Consider the following 17291-nt stretch of genomic DNA (forward strand, 5'->3'; position numbering starts at 1 on the left):
CACCCCGCCGACGCTGCCATCTTGGTACAACGGCTGCAGCCAACACAAACTGCCCCGAGTTCCAGGAGGGCGCTTCGTGGCGCAGAGAACTCTGGGAAAGGAATCACGGGCGCTCTTAGAACCTTCAAGCCAGATTCTCTTCAGAGCCTTTCAAAGGCATCAGCCTCTCCTAGAAAAACAGATCTACTCCACGTCCCCCATCTCCTCAGCTCACACATCTGAGCAGCTGTGATGTGGGGTTTCCTCCTGCAATGTCCATGGGCCCTCTCCTTGCTCCAGCTTGAAGATGACCTCTGGTTTGGGAACTTGGTTCCCTGTGAACAGGACACGATACAGGATTGGGTCCGGGTCATTGGGTTTCAGGGCCTTTCAACCACACTTCTATCTGCTCTTCAGGAAAGGGATCCCATTTCCCTGGGAATAGAGTAATATTCAAAGAAGTGCAAAAGGACGGAAGTACCTCGGGCAAATCAAGGATGACACCATTACACACTTCGGATGCCCCAGAGCATTCAGCAGCTGAGAATGGAAGCAGCCTCTCTGAGGCCCCTGGCAGGTGCACAGGGCAGCTGTGCTTACTTACCCACCGCGCACAGGTGGCTGTAGGTCTCCAGTGTCACATCCCGGTACAGGCACCTCTGTACAGGGGCCAAGTGCTGCCACTCCTCCCTGCTGAAGCCCACAGTGACGTCCTCGAATGACCCCTGTTACAATACAGTCCCATTCAAGGTGACATGGTCAGCACTGGGGGTTGGATGGAAGAGATCTAGGAAGTTAGTTGTCTTGAATGATTTTCGCCATGATATGCTATGCTTATTAAATACCTAGTTATACCTAACACTGTGCAGGGTAAAAATAGCTAAAGCTATTAATTTCTCGTATTCAACATGTGTTAAATTCAATCAGTAAAGAATTATTCAGAAATTAAGATTAAATTAGCTTTTCTAAATCTTCTAGTTCTTTTAGGAAATACCTAGAATTCATTTTTTAAACAGGTAGGTACCAGACACGCTAGGTTCCTTGGCCAGTGCTGTGTGCTAATTCGCTTCAGTCGGGTCCGACTCTTTGTAACCCCATGAACTGTAGCCCGCCAGGCTCCTCTGTCCGTGAGATTCTCCAGGCAAGAAAACTGGAGTGGGTTGCCCTTTCCTTCTCTGGGGGTTCTTCGTGACCCGGGGATGGAACCCGAGTCTCCAGCATCGGCAGGAGCCTTCCTGCCATCCCAGCGTCACCTGGGAAGCCTATCTGAGACCTCAGCAAAAACACAGTTATTCTTATTTCTCCCACCAGTTTCTTTGAGGCAACCTAGCCTTTTCCATCAAGCACCTACAAATTTTTCCAGCCTCTACCCGCTGCCCAATTCCAAAGCCACTGCCATGTCTTTTTAGGTGTTTCTTTTTTTTTTTTTTTTTCTTTTAGGCACTTTTTATTTTCAAAAAAAAAAAAATTGTCGTTTATATATATAAACAATTTCATTCTCTCAAAAAATTCTACAACTATACAGCTGTTTGCTCCATTATTTGCATAGGAAATGACCACAATACAAAAATAAGAGGGAAAAAGAAGCAAAACAGCAACCAATTTATGCTTTTCCTGTAAGTATGTTTCCACGTATAAACATTTTGAAGCCTCTTACAAAATATTTACACCATTTGTCATCTACGTACACGTTTTTAAGAGAAACTTTTCTAACAAACAAAACTATAATTTATCAAGTTATGAAAATTTTCTAAAAAAATTTACTATATTACCACAAAATAAATAAAGATAAACAATATTTTAAAAACAAAATTAAATTTTCATTTCAATTAAGACCCCTTTTGGCATTTTGCTTATTTATTCTGCCCTTTGGTTAACAGCATCAGTGTCACATTACTATTTTATATTGCATATATGTAGCACTTACTTCCTTAAGTTTTCAACATGTCATTTATAATTAAAGGCAGACACTGAGTCAGTGTTAACAATAGATTAACTAAACTGCACTGTAATTTAGGTAAAATTACTGTGTCTCACTGTATATTACATGCAAAGTCCACATAAATTGGCATTTAAACCAATTGTACTGCACAAGCAAACATCTCAGTATATGAAAACTGCATCATAAATTCAACGTTTCCGTATATGAAAACTGCATCATAAATTCAACATTCCCAAGTGAAAACTACATATGTCCTTCTTTTTCAAAAATGATACTGTTTAGCTTATTGTAAGATGTTTTAACTTTTGAATATTCTATCTTTAAGCTCTTGAGTTCACAATTTATATAAAATGTAGCTTGTATTTAAAATAAACAATCCGATTTTAATCAGTGCATGAAATCTGCTTTTGAAGTTCATTTGAGTCATTTATTTCTACCTACCACAGAAATGAATTTGGTAAGGTTTTACGAGGTATCTTACCACAAGTTCTAACTGTAAATGTATTCATGGTTATTTTCAAAAGAATTATTTATGATTTTTTCCCCAAAAGAATCTTAGAAAACGTGTAATAAACTATAAAGCTGATTTGCATATTTACAAAATTTTGAATAGCAAATATAGGCAACTCATATAAAAAACAAAACAAAACAACACATTTGTTCAATGGCTATTTGTGAATTGCCAGGTATGCTGCGTACCTCTAGAGAATTATCTTAGTATTTAAAAAAAACTCCTCTGATGTCAAGCAAACTCTTGACACACAATCCAGCTGTCTTCTTGTGCCAATGGACTCGTTTGCTAAACACTGTCACATTAAATGGTGGTGCTTTGGGAAGAACACTGCAAACATACCCTACACGCCCAGCCCACGCTGAGATGGGGCTACCTGTCTGAGATGACAGCATCTGCCTGGGTCAGGCCAGCATATAGCAAGCATTCCCGATTCGGACAAGGACCAAACACTTTGGTATTAACACAATGTATTCCCTGTTTTCTCAAATATACAAAATATACATTTCCAGTTTTGTGTTTTCATTTTCTTTTATATATATATAGAATTAATTGTGTAGTTTAAAATTTTGCCAAGTGAGCTGTGTGGGGCAGGCGGCGGAGGATGCACGGGCGGCGGCGCTGGCAGCTCAGTTCTGGTGCCTCTTCATGTGCAGCGCCAGGTGGTCGGAGCGCGAGAAGCTGCGGTTGCACACGCCGCACTGGAAGGGCTTGGCCCCGGTGTGCTTGCGGTAGTGGCGGGTCAGCTCGTCCGAGCGCGCGAACCTCCAGTCGCAGCCTTCCCAGGTGCACTTGTAAGGCTTCTCACCAGTATGAGTCCTCAGGTGAGCTTTTAAATGAGAAGAATTTGTATAAACTTTTGTGCAGCCCGGGTAATCGCAGTAGTGGATGCGCCGTTTCTCCAAATCGGGGTTACTCCTTCTATTGTATCTGACAGGCTGTATGTTTTGCGAAGTAACTGGCAGGGTGGCAGGTAAATTTGGATTATGAATTGCCAGTTTAGAAGCAATAGTAGCAGCATAGGATGGAGGTGGGGTTAAATTCTGGAGCATCTCTGCTTGTCTATCTGGACTTCCAGGCTCTGAGCTTGGTGGTGACGGGGGGAAGTAAGTGGCCTGCTGGGGAAGAAACTGACTTGGCATGGTGTATGTGCAAGGGGGCATGCTCTGGAACTGCTTCATGGCGGTCGGCGGGACAGCGGACGCGTGAGTGTTAAGGCCTGCCATGGCGGCCGACATTGAGACGTGAAGAGTGTCCATTACTGCTGTCTGGTTGGTAGAACTGGGCATATCTAGATCCGGTGTATTCAGGAGCTGGTACAGATGGCCCTGCTGGGGAGGGACAGAAAGATGAAGGTCTGGTGTAGGAAGTTCTTGTTTGATGAAAATATTGTTCACCTCTGGAGCTGCGGTCTGGTGGGAGCTGAATATGCTGGTGAACTCGGGGAGGGCCTGGGTTGGGGCCGGAGGAGGGGCTGTCGTCTCACTCTGGTGGCTGAAAATGGTAACAGGTTCTGTCTTGGTGTGTGTTACGCACGGTCTCTGGGATTTGTAGAGGCCAGTTCTCAGGTGAGTGATGTCAGGGAGGAAGACGTTCATGTTGATACTGTAAGGTAACCCTTCACTGTCAGTGAAGAACTGGTCTACGACTGAGGCACTGTCTCGTCTATACTTTTTATGTTCTGGAATTATAGAAACTGGAGGAAGCTGAGGTGTCAGGTACTTCTCCATTTCACATCTTGTCTGGACCAGCTCCTCGGCCGGCAGCCGCGGGCCCGCGGCGGGCGGCGGCGCGGGCTGCGGCGGCGCGGGCTGCGCCTGCGGGTGGTGGTGCGGGTGCTTCAGCTCGTCGCCGGCGAAGAGCGCCACGTCGCGGGCCGGGTTCGCGGCGCCCAGCACGGGCTTGAGCTGCGCGAACACGGGCTCATCCTGCGGGGCCGGCGGCTGGGGCACGGGTCCCAGGCGGGCGCTCATGGTCAGCACCCGCGTAGCCATGGGCACTCGGGGGTGGGGGGGCGGTTCCGGGCGAGGGGCGCGAGTCGAGCGCGCTTCCCACGTCGCCCACGCTGCTCGGGGCGGCGAGCTTGGCTCCGGACGGACCCCTCAGCTCACAAGCAGGCGCGGTTTTCAAAGGCGCGCACGAAAAACCAAACTCTTCCGCTCCGCCACGCGTAAACGCCGACGTCCACCCGGCGACCACTTTCTCCCGTCCCGCCCCACCGCGCTCCCTAGCTCCCCGGAGTCCGCTCCCGCCACTGCCTGTCTCCGAGAGCGAGCTGCTAGCGCGCGTACCTGCCCCGCGACTCGGTGTTTCTTATAATAGCACTCCACTCCCAAGTACAGAAAGCTGTAGTTTCCTAGGACTGTCGTAACAAAGTACCACAAACCGTGTGGCTCAGAACAACAAGAATCTCTTGTCTTGCAGTTCTGGGGGCCAGAAGTCTAAAATCAAGGTGTCAGCCAGGTCATACTCTTGTTGAAGGTGCTAGGGAGGGTTGTGTTCCATGCCTCTCTCCTGGTTTCTGGTGGCCTCAGGCATGTCTTGTCCTATAGAGGCATCACTCCAATCACACGGTCATCTATTCCTTGTGTGCCTCCACAAGGTCTCTCTTGTGTGTTTGTGTGTCTTTGTGTCTACACTTCCCTTTTTTGTAAGAATGCCAGGCATATTGGATTGGGGCCCACCTAATGACCTCATTCTAGCTTGATTACTTCTGGAAAGACCTGATAGGTTACTGCTGTGAGCCGTGTGCTACGCCAGGATTCGTGGCCTCGGGAGGAGAGGAATTCGATCCAGGGCAGAGATGAGGCTTGGCCACTGGAATTTTTTGTGTAGCAGAATTTTATTAAAGTATAAGAGAGACAGAGAAAGCTTCTGACATGGACATCAGAAAAGGGCAGAAAGAATGCCCCCTTGCTAGTTTTTTAGCAAAGTGTTTTATGTCTGTTAGCAAGCTTATTAATCAGATAAGAGAGACACCTCAAGGCTGAGGGAGTTTCACCAGGCCCCTCTCCCACAATAAGCATTTTTGAGATAGGAGGGCCCAAGGTGTGTCATCCCCCAGCCATAAAACAACTGACATGAATACTGGTTTGTTGAGCCATTATCAGCCCAAGGGTTGAGTAAAGAAAAACAAGTTAGTCTTAGGCAGAACCATTTTCAAGGAAGGCAGATTCCAAATCAAATACATGGTTTCATTAACATAGCTTAAGAAAAACTTTTCCATAGGAAACATATTGGTTAGCTCAATTCTGAACCAGGTGTCGTCAACACAGAATTAAAAGCAGAGAAGGAAAACTAATGTCTGCCACTTGCAGTTTATTTTCTCCTGCCGCTCTGGGACTTCTGTGCTTCCTACCTGTTACCCTCTCAGACCCTATTTCTACTTAGGTCACATTCAGAAATAGTGGGGGTTAGGACATCCACATATTTTCTTGGATGGACACAATTTTACTCATAACAGGGTCCTCATACATTCACAGGGTAGCTGCACATACCCAGTGAGAGGAGGTGGCTGTAGTTTTCAGCATCATGTCCTGGTACAGGATCCTGTGAGCAGAGTCCAGGTGCTGCCACTCCTCTCTGCTGAAGTCCGCGGTCATGTCCTCAAAGGACACTGACACCTGTAAACACAGCCCCATTGGGGGTGACCAGGTCAGTGCAGGGGGATCAGGGGAAGATAAGAAATTGCTTTTAGTGAGTTTTATCATAATACCTCATGGGCTATGATTTTTCTATTGTCACTCTGCTTATTTGACTTATATGCAGAATACATCATGAGAAATGCTGGGCTGAAGGAAGCACAAGCTGGAATCAAGATTGCCGGGAGAAATATCAATAACCTCAGATACGCAGATGACACCACCCTTATGGCAGAAAGTGAAGAAGAACTAAAGAGCCTCTTGATGAAAGTGAAAGAGGAGAGTGAAAAAGTTGGTTTAAACTCAACATTCAGAAAACTAAGATCATGGCATCCGGTCCCATCACTTGATGGCAAATAGATGGGGAAACAGTGGAAACGGTGACATGCTTAATTATTTTGGGCTCCAAAATCACTGCAGATGGTGACTGCAGCCGTGAAATTAAAAGATGCTTACTCCTTGGAAGAAAAGTTCTGACCAACCTAGACAGCATAGACATCACTTTGTCCACAAAGGTCCGTCTAGTCAAGGCTAAGGTTTTTCCGGTGGTCATGGATGGATGTGAGAGTTGGACTATCAAGAACACTGAGTGCCAAAGAATTGATGCTTTTGAACTGTGGTGCTGGAGAAGACTCTTGAGAGTCCCTTAGACTGCAAGGAGATCCAACCCGTCCATCCTACAGGAGATCAGTCCTGGGTGTTCTTTGGAAGGACTGATGTTGAAGCTGAAATTCCAATACTTTGGCCACCTGATGCGAAGAGCTGACTCATTTGAAAAGACCCTGATGCTGGGAAGGATTGAGGGCAGGAGGAGAAGGGGACGACAGAGGATGAGATGGTTGGATGGCATCACTGACTCAATGGACATGGGTTTGGGTAGACTCCGGCAGTTGGTGATGGACAGGGAGGCCTGGCGTGCTGCGGTTCACAGGGTCACAAAGAGTCGGACACAACTGAGTGACTGAATTGAACTGAACACATAATGTATAGAATAAAAATATCTAGTCATAAATTTCTGCCATCTATTGTACGTAGCAGTCTTTCATTTAAAAAATAATAATTTTCATTAGTTATCTATTTTGTACATAGTATACACAGTATACCTGATTCAGTATGCTATACAGCAGAAACCAACACAGCAGTGCAAAGCAACTATACTCCAATAATAAATAAATAAATAATGTGATTGAAAGGGGAAAAATAATGTTGTCCAGGATTTGAAGTTTATTCTATTGTGTTGCTCACGTTAAAGGGGAATTTGTGTTTTATTCTGTTTTGAAGGAGGCATGTACACTGTATAAAAATTTATTTACTGATTTATCATTGGCTGTGGTGGGGTCTTTGTTCCTGTGCATGGGCTTTCTCTAGTTGTGGCAAGCGGGGGCTACCATCCAGGTGCAATGTGAGCGCGTCTCATTGCAGTGGCCTCTCTTGTTGCAGAGCACAGGCTCTGGAGTACACGGGCTTCAGCGGCTGGTGTGCATGGGCTCTGAGGTGGGCTCCTGGGTTCTAAAGTGCAGCCTCAGTAGTTTTAGTGCACAGGGTCACTTGAACGGGAGGCCTTTCTCTTGACAAGTGGACTCTTAACTGTTGGACCAGAGGAAAGCCCAGCATCAACCCTTTTTTCTCAATTTACATAGCTCCCACTACTGCTGCTTTCATTTAGTCTTCAAAAATACAGGCATTTTCTCTTGATGCCTTTTTTCTGAGTCAATTTTCACTTAATTCCCTAGTTGTCAGAAAATGTTCAGTTCAGTTCAGTCGCTCAGTCGTGCCCAACTCTTTTGTGACCCCATGGACTGCAGCACACCAGGCTTCCCTGTCCATCACCAGCTCCTGAAATTTGCTCAAAGTCATGTCCATCGAGTCGGTGATGCAATCTAACCATCTCATCCTCTGTCAGCCCCTTCTCCTTCTGCCCTCAATCTTTCCCAGCATTAGGGTCTTTCCCAGTGAGTCAGTTCTTTGCAGCAGGTGGTGAAAGTATTGGAGTTTCAGCTTCAGCATCAGTCCTTCCAATGAATAGTCAGGACTGATTTCCTTTCGGATGGACTGGTTGGATCTCCTTGCAGTCCAAGGGACCTCAAGAGTCTTCTCCAACACCACGGTTCTAAAGCATCATTTCTTCGGTGCTCTGCTTTCTTTATAGTCCCAACTCTCACATCCGTCCATGACTACTGGAAAAACCATAGCTTTGACTAGATGGACCTTTGTAGGCAAAGTAATGTCTCTGCTTTTCAGTATGTTGTCTAGGTTTGTCATAGCTTTTCTTCCAAAGAGCAAGTGTCTTTTAATTTCATGGCTTCAGTCACCATCTGCAGTGATTTTGGAGCACAATAAAATAAAGCCTCTCACTGTTTCCATTGTTTCCCCATCTATTTGCCTTGACGTAATGGGACTGGATGCCATGGTTTTAGCTTTCTGAATGTTGAGTTTTAAGCCAGCTTTTTCACTCCCCTCTTTCACTTTTATCAAGAGGCTCTTAGTTCTTCACTTTCTGCCATAAGGCTAGTGTCATCTGCCTATCTGAGGTTATTGATATTTCTCCCAGCATTGTCGGTTCCAGCTTGTGCTTCATCCAGTCCAGCATTTCTCATGATGTACTCTGCATATAAGTTAAAGAAGCAGGGTGATATTATACAGCCTTGTCGTAGTCCTTTCGCGATTTCGGACCAGTCTGTTGTTCCATGTCCAGTTCTAACTGTTGCTGCTTGACCTGCATACAGATGTCTCAGGAGGCACGTTAGGTGGTCTGGTATCCCAGTCTCTTGAAGAATTTTCCGCAGTTTGTTGTGATCCACACAGTCAAAGGCTTTGATGTTGTCAATAAAGCAGAAGTAGATATTTTTCTGGAACTCTCTTGCTTTCTCAATGATCCAATGGTTGTTGACAAGTTGATCTCTGGTTCCTCTGCCTTTTCTAAAACCAGCTTGAACATCTCGAAGTTCATGGCTCACGTACAGTTGAAGCCTGACTTGGAGAATTTTGAGCATTACTTTGCTAGTGCGTGAGATGAGTACAATTGTGCGGCAGTTTGAACACTCTTTGGCTTTGCCTTTCTTTGGGAAAGGAATGACATCTGACCTTTTCCAGTCTTGTGGCGATTGCTGAGTTTTCCAAATGTGCTGGCATACTGAGTGAAGCACTTTCACAGCATCATCTTTTAGGATTTGAAATAGCTCAACCAGAAGTCCATCATCTCCACTAGCTTTGTTCGTGATGATGCTTCCGAAGGCCCACTTGACTTCACTTTCCAGGATGTCTGACTCTAGGTAAGTGATCACACCATCGTGGTTATCTGGGTCACTAAGTCTTTTTCGTATAGTTCTTCTGTGTATTCTTGCCACTTCTTCTTAATAGCTTTTGCTTTCGTTAGGTCCCTAATATTTTTGTCCTTTATTGTGCTCAGCTTTGCATGAAATGTTCCCTTGGTAGCTCTAATTTTCTTGAAGAGATCTCTAGTCTCTCCCATGCTATTGCTTTCCTCTAGTTCTTTGCATTGATCACTGAGGAAGGCTTTCTTATCTCTCTTTGCTATTCTTTGCAATTGTGGATTCAAATGGGTATATCTTTCCTTTTCTCCTTTGCCTTTGGCATCTCTTCTTTTCTCAGCTATTTGTAAGGCCTCCTCAGATAACCGTGTTGCCCTTTTTACATTTCTTTTCCTTGGGAATGGTCTTGATCACTGCCTCCTGTACAATGTCATGAACCTCCATCCATAGTGTTTCAGGCACTCTGTCTATCAGATCTAATCCTTTGAATCTGTTTGTCACTTCCACTGTATAATCATAAGGAATTTGATTTAGGTCATAACCGAATGGTCTAGTGGTTTTCCCTACTTTCTTCAATTTAAGTCTGAATTTGGCAATCAGCAGTTTTGATCTCAGTCACAGTCAGCTCCCAGTCTTATCTTTGCTGACCGTGTAGAGCTTCTCCATCCTTGGCTGCAAAGAATATAATCAATCTAATTTCTGTATTGACCATCTGGTGATATCCATGTGGAGTCATCTCTTCTTTTGTTGGAAGAGGGTGTTTGCTATGACAAGTGTGTTCTCTTGGCAAAACTCTATGAGCCTTTGCCCTGCTTCATTTTGTGCTCCAAAGCCAAATTTGCCTGTTACTCCAGGTATCTCTTGACTTCCTACTTTTGCATTCCAGCTCCCTATGATGAAAAGGACATCTTTCTTGGGTGTTAGTTCTAGAAGGTCTTGTAGGTCTTCATAGAACTGTTCAACTTCAGCTTCTTCAGCATTACTGGTTGGTGACTAGACTTGGATTACTGTGATATTGAACGGTTGGCCTTTGAAACAAACAGAGATCATTCTGTTGCTTTTGAGGTTGCACCCAAGTACTGCATTTCGGACACTTTTGTTGACTATGAAGCCCATGAACAGTTGGAAAACGTACTCTGTCCTATATCAACCCATGGTCTATCTAGAAGAAAGTTTCAGGTGTCCCAAGAAAAGAATGCATATTCAGCCAAGGATGGGTGCCGTGTTCTCTAATATATGTCAAGTTGATTGAGTGTTGTTGAAATTTTATAACGCTTTACTCATTTGTCTTCTACCTGTTCAATCAATTATTTGTCATCTTTTTGGTGAAAACTGAAATGGAGATGTTAGAAATTTATACTTCTACGCAAAGGAACTAGAATACACAAAGAAGGGACTAGCATGGAGGATTTCTATTATGTACTGTTAAGACTTACCCTAAATCTACAATAATTCAGACAGTGTGTTACGGATGCAAGTAAGTACAGACACATATATTAATGAAACAGAATAGAGGTTCAGAAACAGATTTGCACACATATAGACAACCAATTTATGAAAAAAGTGACAAAGTACTTCAATGGGGAAAAGCAAAGCCTTTTTATTTATTTATTTTTTGGGGTTTTTTTTAATAAATTTATTTATTTTAGTTGGAGGCTAATTACTTTACAATATTGTAGTAGTTTTTGCCATACATTGACATGAATCAGCCATGGGTTTACATGTGTTCCCCATCCTGAACCCCCCTCCCACCTCCCTCCCCATCCCCTCCCTCTGGGTCATTCCATTGCCCCAGCCCTGAGCATTTGTCTCATGCATTGAACATGGAGTGGAGCTCTGTTTCACATATGATAATATGCATGTTTCCATGCTATTGTCCTAGAACGTCCCACCCTCACCTTCTCCCTCAGAGTCCATAAGACTGTTCTATGCATCTGTGTCTCTTATTCTGTCTCACATATAGGGTTATCGTTACCATCTTTCAAATTCCATATATATGCAATAGTATACTGTATTGGTTTTTTTCTATCTGGCTTACTTCACTCTGTATAATGGGCTCCAGTTTCATCCATCTCAATAGAACCGATTCAAATGTATTTTTTTAATGGCTGAGTAATATTCCATTGTGTATATGTACCACAGCTTCCTTATCCAGTCGTCTGCTGATGGACATCTAGGTTGCTTCCATGTCCTGGCTATTGTAAACAGTGCTGCGATGAACATTGGGGTACACGCATCTCTTTCAATTCTGGTTTCCTCAGTGTGTATGCCCAGCAGTGGGATTGCTGGGTCATATGGCAGTTCTATTCCCAGTTTTTTAAGGAATCTCCACACTATTCTCCATAGTGGCTGTACTAATTTGCATTCCCACCAACAGTGTAAGAGGGTTCCCTTTTCTCCACACCCTCTCCAGCATTTATTGCTTGTAGACTTTTGGATAGCAGCCATTCTGACTGGTGTGAAATGGTACCTCATTGTGGTTTTGATTTGCATTTCTCTAATAATGAGTGATGTTGAGCATCTTTTCATGTGTTTGTTAGCCATCTGTATGTCTTATTTGGAGAAATGTCTGTTTAGTTCTTTGGCCCATTTTTTGATTGGGTTGTTTATTTTTCTGGAATTCAGCTGCAGGAGTTGCTTGTATATTTTTGAGACTAATTGTTTGTCTGTTGCTTCGTTTGCTATTATTTTCTCCCATTCTGAAGGCTGTCTTTTCACCTTGCTTATAGTTTCCTTTGTTGTGCAAAAGCTTTTAATTTTAATTAGGTCCCATTTGTTTAGTTTTGCTTTTATTTCCAATATTCTGGGAGGTGGGTCATGGAGGATCCTGCTGTGATTTATGTCGGAGAGTGTTTTGCCTATGTTTTCCTCTAGGAGTTTTATAGTTTCTGGTCTTACGTTTAGATCTTTAATCCATTTTGAGTTTATTTTTGTGTATGGTGTTAGGAAGTGTTCTAGTTTCATTCTTTTACAAGTGGTTGACCAGTTTTCCCAGCACCACTTGGTAAAGAGATTGTCTTTTCTCCATTGCATATTCTTGCCTCCTTTGTCGAAGATAAGGTGTCCATAGGTGCGTGGGTTTATCTCTGGGCTTTCTATTTTGTTCCATTGATCTATATTTCTATCTTTGTGCCAGTACCATACTGTCTTGATGACTGTGGCTTTGTAGTAGAGCCTGAAGTCAGGCAGGTTGATTCCTCCAGTTCCATTCTTCTTTCTCAAGATTGCTTTGGCTATTCGAGGTTTCTTATATTTCCATACAAATTGTGAAATGATTTGCTCTAGTTCTGTGGAAAGCCTTTTAAAAAAACTCTGCTGGAACAAGTAGATAAACACTTTGGAAGAGAACACAAACTGTGATCCACACTGCACACCATACACAAAAATTAACTTCAGTGTTCACACCACACACACAAACACACAGACACACAAACTAACTCTGTGAGGTGATGAGTGTGCTGATGAACTTGATTGTGCTATGAAAAAGGACATACAGATCAACGGGACAGATGAGAAAATCTAGAAATAAACCCACACATTGATGGTCAATTGCTTTATGCCAAAGGAGCCAAGAAAATGAAAAGGGAAGGTCAGTCTCTTCAATTACTGGTCCGGGAAAACTGAACAGCCACATGCAATAGAATGAAACTGGAGCACTCTCTTACAGCACACATCAAAGTGAACTCAAAATGGTTAAAGACTTGACCATACGACCTGAAACCATACAACTTGTGTTGAAATCATAGGTGGTAAGCTCCTTGACATAACGCATGGAGATAAATTCTTGGACTTGACACCAAAATCAAAGGCAACAAAAACAAAAATAAACAAGTGGGAATATACCAAACTGAAAATTTTATGCATAGCAAGTGAAACCTTCCACAAAATGACAAGGCAGCATACTGAATGGGAAAAATTATTTGCAAATTGTATGTCTGATAAGCGGTTAATATCCAAAATATGTGGGGCTTCCCTGATGGTTCAGATGATAAAAGAATCTGCCCACAATGCAGGACACCCTGCTTAGATCCCTGGGTCGGGAAGATCCCCTGGAGAAGGAAATGGATTTAAGGAAATAGAATTCAAATCCATAGATGTAAAATCTGTGGATTGGGTTGACAACACTTCAACACAGCAAGAGAGATAACCAGACATTATGTGCCATCTGGAGGGATGAATTAACAAGCGTTCAGTACCACTTCTGAAGTACTTGTGCCTAAAAATCGAATCTGTATCGATCAAGCCTCTAAAATTATCAGTCCATATTAACATAGGGACATGGGAACTATGAACTAACACCACAAGAATGCAATTAGAAAATTCCAAAAGGTGGAACATAGTTCAGGGCAAATGGCCCAGTTGCTTCCACAAGAATGTAACCGGAGTAGAGCCCATTACCTCAGTTCCAGATTAAAAGGGACTTCAGAGATTATTGAGGGAGAATTCTCCACAAATCTCAATTTCTGTATATCTTTCAAGCAGACCCAAGATTGCCTTTTTTCCAAACTATATTTTCAAAGATATTTATATAGCGAACAGCCTTAGAAGATAGAGTCACCCTCTCTCGAGCAAAGGGCAGGTTATACTAGAAATTATGCCCAAGACATTTCTTCCTCAAGGCAAGATTCAGGGAGGCTTACCACCCTTTATGAAAGACTCCATCGATGCCCATAAGCTAGGGGTGCTTCTCCTATGATGCAACCTAGCGCACATGCAGGTAGCATCTGGCCTCTGCATTACCCTGTGGGAACTGAAGTCTGGGGAACTGGTGAGAATGTTCATTCTCTGGCCACCACTAACGCTATGAGTATGCAAATCGTTTGACCCTGACCCAGGAGTCTCATGTCTGCTCTCAGCAGCCATAACACCGTGGCCAGCTAACTTGTTAGCTTGCATGTAGGATAAAATCTTAGATCTTGTACAGTTCTTGGAAGTTTTGGTGATTAGGATGTGCTGTGCACAGATATGTGGCTTTCTGGAAAAGGAAATAGAAGGGACTCATGAACATCCCTGCCCCAGAGATGTCCACCTCCTAGTCTCTGGAGCATGTGGATATGTTATACTACACGGCAAAGGGGGAATTAAGGCTGCAGATGGAATTAAGGTTGCCAATCAACTGCCCTTAAAACAAGGATACTATTTTGGCCTTTCTGGGTGGGGCCAGTGTAAAGAGTCCTTAGAAGTGTAGGAGTGAGGTAGACGAGAAGGCTAGAGTAATGTATGAGAATATCCAACCCGCTGTTGCTGGTGTTAAGGATGACGTGAACCATATCAAGGAATATGTGTGACCTCGAAAAGCTAGAAAGAGCAAAGCAATTGATTCTCCCCTTGAGCCTTCAGGAAAGAATCCATCTGGGTTTCCCTGGTTCGTCAGTCAGGAATCGGCTTGCCAATGCAGGAGACGAGGTTCGATCCCTTATCTGGGAATATCCCACCTGCTACGGATCAACTAAGTCCATGTACCGCAACTACTGAGCCGACGCTCTAGAGCCTGGGAACCGCAAATACTGAGCCCATGTGCTGCAACTACAGAAGCCCACACACCTAGAGCCTGTGCTCTGCAACAAAAGAAGCCTCCGCAATAAGTCCTCACACAGCAACAAAGAGTCGCCCCCGCTCACTGCTACTAGAGAAAAGCCCACGCACCAACGAAGATCCAGCACAGAAAAAATTAACAAAAATAATAACAAAGAACAAAACGAACCCATACCTGCCAACATCCTGACCTTGGCCCAGTGGGAGCCAGTTAAGATTTCAGAACAACAAGATTAAAAATTTCTCTTGTTTTAAGCCACTGAGTTTATGGCAGTTTGTTACAGGAATGATAGAAAAGTGACAGAGGCAAATTAAGGAGATTTGAGAGAAGTCCCTGGAATCAGTAGTGGGAAAATGTTGATCAAATTGTATGGTCAATAAATGGTCCTCCACTTTACTGCCAGTCAGTGAGGAGGAATTGGAGAAGTTATTGCACATGAAGTACCATGTAGTAGGTTTAGACAGCTGCCTCAATAGTGTTACGTATGGTTGGTCTTAATTCTTCTAGGTGGGGGGCTTCCTCACCAAACTGTGATCAGTCTCAAGTGTAACTTATAGTACACACTCTCAAGCCTCTAATTGTAACAACTTGTACAGGCATACCTCAGAGATATTGTGGGTATTCCAGACCACCACAATGAAGTGAGTATCACAATAAAGTGAGACACAAATTTTTGGTTTCCCAGTGCATATTCCAAAAGTTACCTTTAAATCATACTGTAGTCTTTAAGTGTTCAACAGCATTGTATCTTAAAAAGCAATGTAAGTTAATTAATTAAGAAATATTTTATTCTTAAAGGGCTTCTCAGGTGGCACAGTGGTAAAGAATCTGCCTGCCAGCAGAGGAGATGCAAGAGACAGTGGGTCAATCCCTGGGTCAGGAAGACCCCCTGGAGTAGGAAATGGCAACCCATTCCAGTATTCTTGCCTGGAAAATCCCTTGGACAGAGGAGCCTTGAGGGCTACAGTTCATGGTGTTGCAAAGAGTCAAACACTACTGAGCACAGAACAGCACTGAGGCCTAAAAGATGCTAACCATCATCTGAGTCTTCGGTGACTCGCAGTCATTTTGCTAACGGAGATTCTTGCCTTGATGTTGATGGGTACCACCTCCACCTTGACTAAGATGGTGGTTGCTGGGGTGACTGTGGCATTTCTTAAAATAAGACAGAAATGAAATTTGCCTCACTATCTCTTCCTTTCATGAACAACTTCTCTGCAGCATCTGATGCTGTTTGATATAGCATTTTACCCACAGCAGAACTTTTATCAAAATGTGAGTCAATCCTTTCAAATTCTGTTTTATCAACTAAGTTGATGTCATATACAGCAATCTTCATGGCATCTTCACCTGTAGTCGAGTTTATTTCAAAAAACTTTTTTTTTTTTTTGCTCACACGTAAGAAGCAGCTGTTCATCTATTCAAGCTTCACGATGAGATTGCAGCACTTAAGTCACATCTTCAGGCTCTACTTCAAATTCTAATTCTCTTGCTATTTCTGACATCGGCAGTTACTTCCTTCAGTGAAGTCCTGAAACCCTCAATATCATCCATGAGAGTTGAACCCACTTCTTCCAAACTCCTGTTAATGTCAATATTTTGACATCCTCCCATGAGTCATGAATGTTCTTAATGGCATCTAGAATGGTGAAACCTTTTCAGAATATTTTCAATTGCCCTTGCCCAGATCTATATGAGGAATCACTACCTATGGCAGCTAAAGCATTATGAAATGTATTTCTTAAATAATAAGGCTTAAGCTGAAATTACTCCTTGATCCATGAGTTGTAGAATGAATAGGGTGGTAGCAGGTATGAGAACAATATTCATCTCATTGTACATCTCCATTAGAGCTTTTGGGTGACTGGTCCATTGCCAGAGAGCAGTAATATTTTGAAAGCAATCTTTTTATTTTTCTGAGCAATATGTCTCAAGAACAGGCTTAAAATATTCAGTAAACCATGCAGTAAACAGATGTGCTGTCATCCAGGCTTTGTTGTTCCACTGACAGAGGATAGGTAGAGTGAAAGTGAAAATGTGAGTCTGTCAGTCGTGTCTGACTCTGTGGCCACATGGACTGTAGCCCACCAGGCTCCTCTGTCCACAGAATTCTCCCAGGCAAGAAGACTGGAGTAGGTTGCCATTCCCTTCTCCAGGAGATCTTCCCTACCCAGGCATCGAACCCAGGTCTCCTTCACTCTAGCCAGATTCTTTACTGTCTGAGCCACCAGGGAAGCCCACTTCCAAAGGACAGGTAGAATACATTTAGCCTAATTCTTAGGAGCGCTAGGATTTTCAGAATGCTCAGTGAACATTGGCTTCTTTCTTAAAGTTACCAGCTGCATTAGCCCCTAAAAGAGAGCCAGCTTGTTCTTAGAAACTTTCAAGTCAGGCCTTGCATTCTCGCTGA

The 17291-nt window shown here is 43.5% G+C and overlaps 2 protein-coding genes across 3 annotated transcripts in view; both read right to left on the reverse strand.

The window, feature by feature from the left end:
* LOC145535697 (zinc finger protein 510-like) overlaps positions 1-1659 on the reverse strand; it is a 25563-nt gene extending 23904 nt beyond the window's left edge. The window contains exons 1-3 of the mRNA XM_081564072.1: positions 1648-1659; positions 584-704; positions 217-314 (exon numbers count right to left, since the gene is read on the reverse strand). Of these exons, the coding sequence (XP_081420198.1) occupies positions 217-314; positions 584-704; positions 1648-1659 (231 nt within the window). The remainder of the gene's footprint in view (positions 1-216; positions 315-583; positions 705-1647) is intronic.
* Positions 1398-4426, reverse strand: LOC145535955 (Krueppel-like factor 5). 2 transcript variants are annotated; one of them, XM_081564304.1, is made up of 2 exons: positions 4301-4426; positions 1398-4228 (listed from the first exon to the last, which is right to left on the reverse strand). In XM_081564304.1, the coding sequence occupies exons 1-2, from the start codon at positions 4424-4426 to the stop codon at positions 3062-3064; spliced, it is 1293 nt and encodes a 430-aa protein (XP_081420430.1). In that variant the 3' UTR covers positions 1398-3061. The 2 variants fall into 2 exon arrangements, with proteins under 2 accessions (XP_081420430.1, XP_081420429.1); XM_081564303.1 differs by having other exon boundaries at positions 1398-4426.
* Between the last annotated feature and the right edge of the window lie 12865 nt (positions 4427-17291).

This window comes from Giraffa tippelskirchi, chromosome X (assembly GCF_054371585.1).
Source record: "Giraffa tippelskirchi isolate mGirTip1 chromosome X, T2T-mGirTip1v1.2.pri, whole genome shotgun sequence".
Lineage (NCBI taxonomy): Eukaryota > Metazoa > Chordata > Mammalia > Artiodactyla > Giraffidae > Giraffa > Giraffa tippelskirchi.